Raw genomic sequence first — 12,016 nt, forward strand, 5'->3', positions numbered from 1 at the left:
AGCCTCCCCAGTTTCTCTGTCCAGCTGATCTTTTTCCAGAACCCCAGACTGGTGTATCCAATAGCCCGCCCTCGGACTTCTGGAATCCACCTCGAACTCCCAGTCTCAGAGAACGGTACCACCACCCACTCAGTTGCTCAGGTCAAGTCCAGGAGGCGTTCTGGACGCTCTTTCTTCCTCACCATCGAATCCACCAGCAAGTCTAGTGATTCTCCCTCCCAGTCAGTTCCCAGAGCCAGTGCCTGGCACCTCCTCCCGCACCTGCCCTGGGGCCCAGGCCACCATCCTCCCATTGCACTCGCCTCCGCTCCACAAATTATTTGATACATCCCCTCTCAAGGAGCAGAGCTCCGTTCCCTCCCTGTGAGTGTGGGCGGGCTTAGTGACTCGTTTCTAGTAAATGCAGTATGATGGAAGTGACAGTGTGTGACTTTGGAGACTAGGTCATAAAAGGCACTGAGCTTCCTCCTGGCTCTCTCCCTTGGCTCACTTGCTCTGGGGGAACCAGCTGCCATGCTGTGAGGACACTCAAGCAATCCTATGCGGAGGTCCACATGGTGAGGAGCTGAGGCCTCCAGCCAACAGCCACAGCAGTGAGTCATTGTGGAAGCACAGCCTCCCGCCCCAGACAAGCCCTCAGATGACAGCGGCTCCAGGCAACATCCTGACTGCTACTCAGGGGAGACAATGAGCTAGACACCCAGCTAAGCCACTCCCCAGTTCCTGACCCTCAGAAACTGAGAGCTCTAACAAATGCTGTTTTAAGTCACTAAGTGTTGGGATAACTTGTTATGCAGCTGTAGGTAACTGATACAGCTCCTCATGGCTCAACAGACATCCACTCTCCCCCACTTTGTTCCATTCTCTGGAGTGCAAACAGAATGTGGCATTCTCCTGCTTAATAACCCGTCAGAACTGCCTGTCACGTTCAGAATAAAGTCTGAACTCCTCGATCAAGGTCCTCCAAGCCCTGCATGACCTGGTGATTTTTGTCCACTCCAGTCTTACCACCTTTTAGTTTCCCCTTCATTCCGGCCCCACTGGCCTTCTTTCTCAAACTTTCCAACCTTCCTACCTGTCCTTCCCCTGCCCAGAGCGCCAAGGGTACCTCCCTTTGATCCTTCAGGTTCACACCAGCTAAAGAAGCCCCTGCCTCCGCCTCCCATTCATTTTCTTTTAAACCTCTTTTGTTGTGCAAGTGACATTATTATTTCTTATGCTGCTCTGCATGGTGCTTTCCACCATCACCTTTATTAGCTCTCGGTTGCTTTGTTTACCAAGGAAATGTGTATGGAGTGAGGGCAGGGATTTGCCATCTCTTTCACTCTCTGCCATAACCCTGGGGCCCGGCTCATGGAAGGCAAGGGGCAGATGTCTACTGAATCGGGGGGGAGTGTCTCTCAGCTCCCAATTCCACAGGCCCCTGCCCTGGGGATGCTTCTCCCTGCCCCAGCACTCACCTTCTCAGATCCATGTAAGAAGTCATTGAGGGCCTGAGGGTCACTGAAAGAGAGAAAGGGAGAGACATTTGAGGAGATGAGGGACAGGGGAGGGGAGGGAGAGGGTGGGGGAGGATGGGGTGGGGTGGGGAGCCCATTACTCACCAAATCACGTCTAGTAAGCATCTCCCATCCTCATCATCCATCGCCACTGGACGGGGCGGGGGGGGGGGCGGGAAGAGGGCAAGGGAGACAAGTTAGATGTCGGCAGCGTGCCAGGACCCTCCCTGCAAGGACCATTCCCTGAGGCCAAGACCCCTGGAGGGGTCAGGGTTTCTGTCCCCTTAAGTCTAGGGGCATGGGTAGGGGTGGGGCAGGCGCCCTCCGTACCAGAACCTCCTGATCAGAGACAGACAGCTGCCTTTTCCTCCTCCCTCTCTCTCCCCAGCATCTGATGACGATGGTGGTGACATCAACCCAGACTGAGTCCTGATCACATGCAGGCCCCGTGCTAAGTGCTTCACACACATGTAACTCATTTAATCCCCACAGTATCCCTCGAGGTGGGTCCTGCCACTCCCGCTTTGCAGATGAGTAAAAGGAAGAGCGGAGGCCATGGTTCTCTGTCTCCCAGCTAGCAGGTGGCAGAGCCAGGCCTGAACCCAGAAGTCTGGCCCCAAGCCTGTGCTCCTGTCCTACACGTGACCGGGGGAAGGAGGGAGGGAGGGGAGGTGGCATGGAGGGGCCCAGGTTCTGGGTCCCCCTGGAAGACGCATGCAGCGTGGTTCTCAAGGAAGGGAAGAGAGAGGGAGAGGGACCAGGAGGGTGGGCGCTCTGAGTCAGAGGAGCCGCCAGAGCCGGGCTGAGCCTGTCAGAATGATGAGGATGAGGACGGCTAACATTTGTCTCGTGCTTACCATGCGCCAGGCACTGTCCCGAGCGTTTCACAAATGTTAGCTTGTTCAGCCCCCATGGGAAAGGGATGCCGTGTGCCCCATTTTACAAGTGAGAAAACAAGCGCTCTGTGTTTGCCCACCCACCCCCACACCAACCACCACTGCTCCAGACACCCCACCAAGCTTCCATGCACCCATCTTTCCAAACTTCCACCCAACCACCCATCTTTCTCGTCTTCCAAATACACAAACTGACCCATCCTTCCATCCGCTCCTCCTTTTTTACTTTTTTTGGGCCGCACTGAGAGGCTTGCGGGATCTCAGTTCTCCGATCAGGGATTGAACCCGGGCCCCGGCAGGGAAAGCACTGAGTCCTAACCACTGGACCGCCAGGGAAGTCCCCACCCGCCTATGCTTCCATCAGCCCAGGCCTCCTTCCTTTCCCACCACGCAGACAGGACACGATGAGAAATCACACACAATCCCGCTCCAGGGCCGTGGGGTTCGTACCCTCTCTTTTCCTTCTTGGTAGGGGGAGGGGGATGGTCCTGAACTCACTGAGGACACGGTGACTGTCATGCCCCCCCCCCCCCGCCAAACACACACAAAATCGTACTTGTGCTCTCAGCTGGGTCACAACGCCTAACCCCCAACGGCATTCTCTGAACTTCCTGATCGCCACTACAGCCCCTATTACCCTCGACGGCTCTGTGACATATGGAATCTCAGGGAGGGACCCCACATGGTTAGTTCAGGGTCTTCTCTGAACAGTACCTTGGAGAGTCTGATGAAAGCAAAAGACCCTCTTGCCAGAAACGTGCATGTGGGCCAGAAATGTTACACGTTCTTTCCCAGAGGGAAGTGTGTCATGGGACACACACACACACGTATGCACACACATACACACTTCATGGGCCCTGGGTTAACAAGCCCAGTCTAGAACAGAAACACACGGCCCCGGAGCCTCACACACCAATCACCCTCGCCTCTAGAGCTGGCCCCGGGGACTGTCCCCAGAGACGCCCTTCCAAGGCTCTTGCTGCATCGGTGCAGAAAGATAACACACTCTCTCCGGCTTCATATCTCCGCCCACACCCACTGTCTTCCCGTGTCACCAGCTCTGTGGCCTACGAGCCCCTGCCCTTCCCAACCAGCCTAAGGTGGGCAAGGCCTGGCCAGGGAATGACAAGGCAGGATCTGCAGAGAATCTGGAGAAGACGGAAAGCGGGGAGGGAGATCCTGCCTGCAGATGGCATGGAGGCTGGGGGAATGGCCCGAATGGCCCAGGGGGCCCAGGCTGGAGAGGGCGGGGCTGAAGGATGTGGCTGAGCCAGGCTCTTCCAAGAAGGAACGTCCCTTCCCGGGAGGTGGACGGGGGACCGCGGCCCCCCCGGGAATGAGCGGGATGCTTGGCTGGTTACCTGCGCTACAAACGAATCATGAAGGGAAGGAGGGGGCGTCCACTCCAGGCCTACGCAGGGCCCCCAGCTGGGGACTTGGGGAGTGTCCTTTCGGGGGCCAGCTGTGGAGAGAGAATGAGAGAGAGGCTGTGAGTGCGACAGTCGGTGAAAAGGAGAAAGATGTAGCCAGAGAGACGAGAGGTCAAATACAAGTTTAAAACCACAGGAAACAACACTGTACGTTATCACATATATATATGCAGACATACCGCAGTATATCTACATATAGTGTGTGTGTGTATATATACATATATATACACACACACACACACACACACACACATCATGCAACAGCATATAACGTTGTATGATATAATCCATCAGCACTTCAATCTAGCAAAATACAGTCAGGCCGGGACTTCCCTGGTGGCACGGTGGTTGGGAGTCCGCCTGCCAGTGCAGGGGACCTGGGTTCGAGCCCTGGTCCGGGAGGATCCCACATGCCGCAGAGCAACTGAACCTGTGCACCACAGCTACTGAGTCTGCGCGCTCTAGAGCCCGCGAGCCAAAACTGCTGAGCCCACGTGCCACAACTACTGAAGGCCGCGCACCTAGAGCCCATGCTCCGCAACAAGAGGGGCCACTGCAGTGGGAGGCCCGTGCATTGCAGTGAAGAGTAGTCCCCCTGCTCAACGCAATTAGAGAAAGCCCGCACGCAGAAACAAAGACCCAACGCAGCCATAAATAAATAAATAAATAAATAAATAAATAAATAAATACAGTCAGGCCTCGTCATCTGAGGTGCTTATGTCCCCTATATGGTCACCGCGAATTTGCAATTATGGCCGCTGAGCCGCCGCCCCTGGGGAGAGACAGGATTAGCTTCCTGCCAGCCTCTGGTCCCATTCTCATCAACCCATCAATATATCCCCTTGGTTTATGTGCGTTTCTGTTTAAAGACACCTTGTTTGGGACTTCCCTGGTGGCACAGTGGTTAAGAATCCGCCTGCCAAAGCAGGGGACACGGGTTCGAGCCCTGGTCCGGGAAGATCCCACATGCCGCGGAGCAACTAAGCCCGTGCGCCACAACTACTGAGCCCACGCGCCTAGAGCCCGTGCTCCGCAACAAGAGAAGCCACCACAATGAGAAGCCCGCGCACCGCAATGAAGAGTAGCCCGCTCGCCGCAACTAGAGAAAGCCCGCACGCAGCAACGAAGACCCAACGCAGCCAAAAATAAATAAATAAATAAATAAATTTATAAAAAAATAAATAAAAACAATAAAGACACCTTGTTTAATATAAATCGTTGATTCGCTCACACTGAGCTCAAGGCCAACAGCGCTGTAACTCATGCCTGAGGGCAGGTCATCTCACACGCGCGATTTCTCCACTGGGCACATCGCAGCCTTCCTGTGCTTATGGGGCAGCCCTTCAGCACTACACGGGAGGGGCCGTCTTTAACAGCAAAACCACCAACAGAAAGCACAAAAGTGCAAAACAACAGGGCACTAAAGAGGATGCTTGTTTATAGCTCTCGGGCTGAACGGAGAGGCAGAGAGGGTAGCCGCCTTCAACCTCAGCTGGGAGCACGTGCATCGGGAGACTCAGATAGACTCATGGCTCTGCACACGTCTGCAAGTGACCAGGAAAGCGCCGTGAGTATTGATTTGGGGGTTATCAATGTTAGCAAATAAGCGGATTCACAAATATGGAATCCACGAATAACAAGGATTGACCTGATGACAATAATGATGGTGGTTGTGATGATGATGATGGCTGCTGGTTTTAAGTACTCTGCACGTATTAGCCTGTTCACCATCTTTGAATCCCTATGAAGCAGGTGCTTTTCGCAGCCCCATTCCACAGATGAGGAAGGCGAGGCTCAGGACGGTGAGCCATATGCCCTAGATCCCGCCAGCGGTCAGCGGTCAGGCTGGGGTCTGAGCCAAGGTAGGCTGACTCCAGAGTCCCCGCCCTTAACCACTATCCCACAGACGGTCCTCTCATCATACTGTTTCTCTTTTAAAAGTGAAGCAAACACGGCCACAGTGTCAAGATAAGACAAAGCTGGGTGACAGCCTTTGTTAGCATTTTGTGAATGCTTGGGATAGCTCAGATCCAAAAAGGCGATAAAGCGAGCAGACAGAAGAGAGCGGAGGAACGGGAGCTGCTTCTCCTTTTTATGGAGAGCCCCAGGCCCCGGAGAGATCTAGAAAGCAACTGTCACAAGACCCTGGAACACGGGATCCTGGCCCATCTAGATTCCAGGTGCGCTGCCCTGGACCAGGGTGATCGCAAGCGCCCAAGGTGGCTTCGTGAGAGCCGCCAGCTCCACGTGGGCTCTCCCCTCCTCCCTGCCCCAAGCTTTGGGTGTGGCCCAAGTTCTGTAAACCTCGGACCAGAAGTAGAGCCAGGAGGTGGGTGTCTCCTGAACAGGGCTCTCCAAATGGGATCTGCGGGTGAATGTCCAGTGGGAGGCTCCAGCCTGTGAGAATCTGTGATCCATGTGTTTTCATTCAGATGGTAACAGCAGAGCAATGGACGAGGAGGACTTTCTGGGGAGAGGGCAAGGTTCTCCATGGTGATGGGGTGTCCGTTACATGGGGGTTTAAAAATTCACAGCTCAGACTTGTGTATGTCAACACATGTCAATTCAACGCATGTTAATTTTACCTTTAAAAAACTGTACAAAAAAAAAACTGTACAAAATAAATAATCAACATGGAGTTGTAGTCGGGGGCGGGTGGGGAGAGTTAACAGACATGGCAAATGTTGGTAACTGTTAGAGCTGGATGATGGCTACCTGGGGGCTTCAGTACACCATTCTAGTTAATTTACATCTTCTTGAAAGTTTCCATAATAAAAAGAAAACCATTTGTCAATGATCAGCAGGTCCGGGGTTCCTCTGAGGTGGGTCCCCCGTTCAGGTGCCAGGGTTGGCATCTAATTCGCCTATCAGGTTGATGCCAAGAGGCCCAGCATGGGGTGACAGTTTGGGGTTGGAGTCAGCAGTTCAAATCCCCACTTCCCCACACACGGGCTGAAGTCGGGCAAGTGACTTCACCGCTCTAGGCTTCAGTGTCCTCATCTGTAAAATGGGCACAATCACAGTCCTTATTTTCGCGTAGGGCAGTGGAGAGGCTCTTAGGCCTTTAATCCTCAGGTGTAGTAAAGTATTTTGTAAGCGATAGATACTGTTACACAATCATTTTAGTTGCCATTGTGAACCTTACCTAGTGTGGCAACTCCCAAAGCTTTCTGGCCACAGCACAGTCAGGTTGGACAAAAGTCCCCAGGCCCCAGCTTTTCCACCTGGTGCCTTTTGCCACATTTGGCTCTTGAGCACATTTTGAAGGGTTTACACCCAAGGCAATAGAAACAAAAGCAAAAATAAACAAGTGGGACCTAATCAAACTTATACGCTTTTGCACAGCAAAGGAAACCATAAACAAAAGGAAAATACAGCCTACAGCCTGGGAGAAGATATTTGCAAATGATGTGACTGACAAGGGCTTAATTTCCAAAATATACAAACAGCTCATACAACTCAATAACAACAAAACAAACAACCCAATCAGAAAGTGGGCAGAACACCTAAATAGTCATTTCTCCAAAGAAGACATACAAATGGCCAACAGGCACATGAAAAGATGCTCAACATTGCTAATTATTAGAGAAATGCAAATCAAAACTACAATGAGGTATCACCTCACACCAGTCAGAATGGCCATCATTAAAAAGTCTACAAATAATAAATGCTGGAGACGGTGTGGAGAAAAGGGAACCTTCCTACACTGTTGGTGGGAATGGAAATTGGTGCAGCCAATATGGAGAACAGTATGGAGGCTCCTTAAAAAACTAAAAATGGAGTTACCATATGGAAGGGTTTACATATCATTTGATTATGCACATGGTCCGACTTAAACTGCCAGGTACCAAGTCTCCTTGGGTCCTTCCAAACCCCTGTTGTTACCCTATTTGTCAGGTGAGATAAACGAGGCTAAATAGAGTGGTGAATGGGAAACCATGGGCCACACACAACCAGTGATACAGGCCCCCTGCCCACCCATGCACAGGGCTACCCAGGATCCTGCAGCTCTCAACTCGGCAGACAGAGGGAGCCTTGAAGGACACAAATGAACCCACTAAGAATGGAAAGACAGAATTTGAATGCTGTCTGGATATTTGATGATACTAAGAAATTGTGATTAAGATTCTAGGTATAACAATGGCATCGTGTTTTTGTTTTTCAGTTTTTTTTCCTTTAGAGTCCTTACCTTTTAGAAATACATCTTAAAATACGTAGGGGTGAAATGATAAAATGTCTGTGATTTACTGCAAAATAATCCAGTTCTGGGAGTTCAGGGGCGTACTGACCTGCGCTGTCCAATATGGAAGCCACGAGCCGTGTGTGACTACGCGCATTTAAGTTCAAGCTAATGAAATGAAATTAGGGCAAATGACTTGAGTAGTTAGTTGTCCAAAGAAGATATACAAATGGCCATAAGCACAGGAAAAGATGATCAACACCACCAATCATTAGGGAAATGCAATCAAAACCACAGATGCTGCCTCACCCCCATTAGAATGGCGACTATCAAAAAACCAAAAATTGGGCTTCCCTGGTGGCGCAGTGGTTGAGAGTCTGCCTGCCAATGCAGGGGACACGGGTTCGAGCCCTGGTCCGGGAAGATCCCACATGCCGCGGAGCAACTAGGCCCGTGAGCCACAACTACTGAGCCTGTGCGTCTGGAGCCTGTGCTCCGCAACAAGAGAGGCCGCGATAGTGAGAGGCCCGCGCACCGCGATGAAGAGTGGCCCCCACTTGCCGCAACTAGAGAAAGCCCTAGCACAGAAACGAAGACCCAACACAGCCAAAAAAATAAATAAAAAATAAATTAAAAAAAATAAAACCCCAAAATTAACAAGTCTTGCCGAGGACCTGGAGAAACTGGAACCCTCGTGCTCTGTTAGTTAGTGGGAACGTAAAATGTTGCAGCTGCTGTGAAAAACACTTTGGTGGTTCCTCAAAAAATTAAAAATAGAATTAGCATATGACCCAGCAAGTCCACTTCTGGATATATACACAAAAGAATTGAAAGCAGGGTCTTGAAGACATATTTATACACCCACGTTCACAGCAACACTATTCACAAGAGCCAAAAGGTAGAAACAACCCAAGTGTCCATCAACAGATGAATGGATAAGCCAAATGTGGTGTCTATTTACAATGGAATATCATTCAGGGAGGAAATTCTGATACAAGCAACAGCAATGGATGACCTTACGCTAAGTGAAGTGAGCCAGTGACAAAAAGACAAAGAAACCATCTGATTCCACTTATGACGGAGAGACAGGAAGTCGAATGGCAGTTGCCAGGGACTGGGGGCAGGGGAGGAGAAACCGGGAGTTATTGTTTAGTGGGTGCAGAGTTTCAGTTCTGCAAGATGCTACAAGTTCTGGAGAAGGATGGGGGTGAAGGTTGCACAACCATGCAAACGCACTTAATGTCGCTGAATAGTACACTTCGAAAGGGCTGAGATGGTAAGTTTTGTTATGTATATTTTACCGCAATAAACCAATGGGAAAAAAAGGGAACAATGAGGAATATGAAAGTTTTAAATAAAAAAGATTTACCTTAAAAGTGTAAAGGAAATTAAACATTTAGTTCGCGGTCACAGTGGCCACATTTCATGGGCTTGACAGCCACACGTGGCTGGTGGCTACCACACAGGACACCGCAGATCTAGAACATTCCCATGGTGGCAGAAAGCTCTCTTGGACAGCGCTGGTCTGTCAGAGTGGCAGAAAACTGGAAATTGGCAAAGAGTTGGTTGATGGGGTCCATGTTTCACTATTCTATTTTGTGCACATTTGCGGTTTTCCAAAATGAAAATTTTTTACTTTGAAAATACTTGAACATCAAAAAATCATACGTCTCTCTGATTTTTTATTGTCTGTCTCCCCAACCAAAATGTCAACCCCCCCCAAGGACAGGGATTTTTGTCTGTTTTGTTCCCTGTGGGACACCCAGAGCCTGCACAGAGCATGGCACACAGTAGGGGGTCACTAAATATTTGTGGGGTGAACAAATGAATTTGCACAGGGGGTTAAGCAAACCCAATCATTCGTTCAAAGAGCAGCCTGGTGAGAAAGGCATTTACCAATCGCCTGCTCTGTGTCCAGCATGGGGGAGAGCTGAGGATACCGTAATGAACAAAAGCAGACCCAGTCCTTGACTTTGGGGAAGATCATGACTAGTGGTTCTCAACCAGGGGTGACATTAGACGCCCCTCTCCTTCCTCGACACACACATACTCAAAAAGCTTTTGAAAAAGTGACCAGGGGAGGTGGGGGACACACAATTAGCATGCAAAGCTGCAACCCCAAATTACCCACAGTGGAGTGGACGTCTTGCGCTCATTCAGAGCAGAAGCTTTAAAAGCCATTGCATGGTTCTGCCCAAGTCCTGGCATGACATGGATACGTTGACAGAGCCACAGCCAATGCAGGAAGCTCGGACACATGAGTGAGAGAGGAGCCTTTGCTGTTGTCAGCCACTGAGATCTAGGGCTCACTCGTTACTGCAAATCACTCAGCCGAAGCTGACTGATACATCTCAGAAGAGCCCACCCTGCCCCAGTGCTTCCTTGGTATCAGGCCCTGTGCTAACCCCATACCTATCGATTCCTCCCAGTCCCCGGGGGAGGCAGGAGGAACACTTCCCACAGCGCAGGAAACTGAGGCTCCCAGGGGTCAGGACACTTGCCCCAAACCACACTGTGGGGCCAGAATTTGAACTCAGACCCTGTGATTCTGAAGAACCTCATTCTCCACCGCTGGGCTATAAAAAGCAGGAAAAGCTGGGCTTGCGAAACCACAACCAGCTCAAGAGAACAGCCATGATGCAACAATGACAAAGTGTCCTTCCAGAAAATCGTGTGAATTCCTCCGGCACTTGGAATGCCATTGGAGTTTTGCGTTGTCATCAGGAGTTGTGCAGAAGCCAGGCTGCTGAGCAGGATACAGAATTAAAAGTCCCCACAAAGCTCCAGAAACAGGCTAATTTTAATTTAGATTTAATTTAATGCTAGTAACCCTCAGGTTATTTGCAAGTCATAAAAATGAAAGTCGACGGAACTCTACCATTTGCTGATGGGAAGTGATAGGTGGAGAAGAGGATGTGGCAAAGTCTAGCTGTTGCTTTTCCAAACACCATTTCCCCATCCCTCCTCGCCTTGCTCACAGAAGCCTGATGCTGCTCGGGGTAACCCCTGCCAATTCCAAGATGTAAACAAACGCCGTTCTGAGTCAGTCAGTCTTTTTCAAACTATGGGTCACGCCTTTGAGGGTTGTGAAATCATATTAGCAGGTTGCGACAAGGAATTTTTTTTAAGTTAAAGAGTATAGGGTCAAATGGAATGGGATAGAATAGAAAATATTGAAAGGCATCACACAGGGTAAGCAAAAGGATCAGTTTGTGATACTGGTTTCAATTATGTGTGTCTCTGTGTGTACATATTTCCTACTGTGGGTTGTGGCCAAAATAGCTTTAAAATAATTGGACGAGGCCAGTGGCACTGCTATCCCCTTTATCAGCCATTCACTTTCCCAGGCTTCCTAGCAGCTAGGCCAGCCACAGTTTTGCAAATAAGTAAAAGCCAAAGTGTACAGAGTTGGGTTCTGCTCAATGAATCTTTTGGGGAAGACAGAATTTGGGAAAGTTTTTCTTCCAGAATATAAAGACAGAGCTTCTCTAGGGAGAAAGTCTTTTGCTTCCTGCTTCCAGCTTTGAATACAGTTGAGAAGACTGGAGCTGTGGCAGCCAATTTGCAATCATGAGGCAATAAATCTGAGGCTGATAAGCCTACCTACAGAGGATAACTGATGAGAGGAGAGAAAAAGACTAGGTTCTTAACAACTCCTCATGGGTTGCCTGCCTCCAGACTTCTTAATCCTTACAGTTTAAGCCACTGTTAGGTTTTCCATTATTTGCAGTCAAACACAACCTGACACAAACGAGTTGGCATTTCTAGACATCCTTGCAGCCCATCACAAGGACTCTCAAAGCCTTCCGTGGGTCAAGGACTGTACTCTGTGAATCCACTGATTGAGAAGAGAGGCCCAGCAAAATGGGAGAGGGCTGATGGTAAGGGGATCTGAAAAAAAGACCACTGGGGCCAAAAACTCTTCTTCTCCCTAGTCCCACTGTTTACAGCTTCTCCTATTTATTATCCAACCCTTGAACTTGGGCTGGCCTTTTGACTTGCCTTGGCCAA

The 12,016-nt window shown here is 50.1% G+C and overlaps 1 protein-coding gene across 6 annotated transcripts in view; it reads right to left on the reverse strand.

Annotated features, from left to right (window-relative positions):
- BICRA (BRD4 interacting chromatin remodeling complex associated protein) overlaps positions 1-12,016 on the reverse strand; it is a 77,588-nt gene that overhangs the window by 20,653 nt on the left and 44,919 nt on the right. For all 6 annotated transcript variants that reach the window (XM_059906062.1, XM_059906067.1, XM_059906068.1 and 3 more), the window contains exons 2-4: positions 3,757-3,857; positions 1,605-1,650; positions 1,461-1,503 (exon numbers count right to left, since the gene is read on the reverse strand). In XM_059906062.1, coding sequence (XP_059762045.1) covers positions 1,461-1,503; positions 1,605-1,645 — 84 coding nt within the window. In that variant the 5' untranslated portion in view covers positions 1,646-1,650; positions 3,757-3,857. The remainder of the gene's footprint in view (positions 1-1,460; positions 1,504-1,604; positions 1,651-3,756; positions 3,858-12,016) is intronic.

Source organism: Balaenoptera ricei, chromosome 19, assembly GCF_028023285.1.
Source record: "Balaenoptera ricei isolate mBalRic1 chromosome 19, mBalRic1.hap2, whole genome shotgun sequence".
NCBI lineage: Eukaryota > Metazoa > Chordata > Mammalia > Artiodactyla > Balaenopteridae > Balaenoptera > Balaenoptera ricei.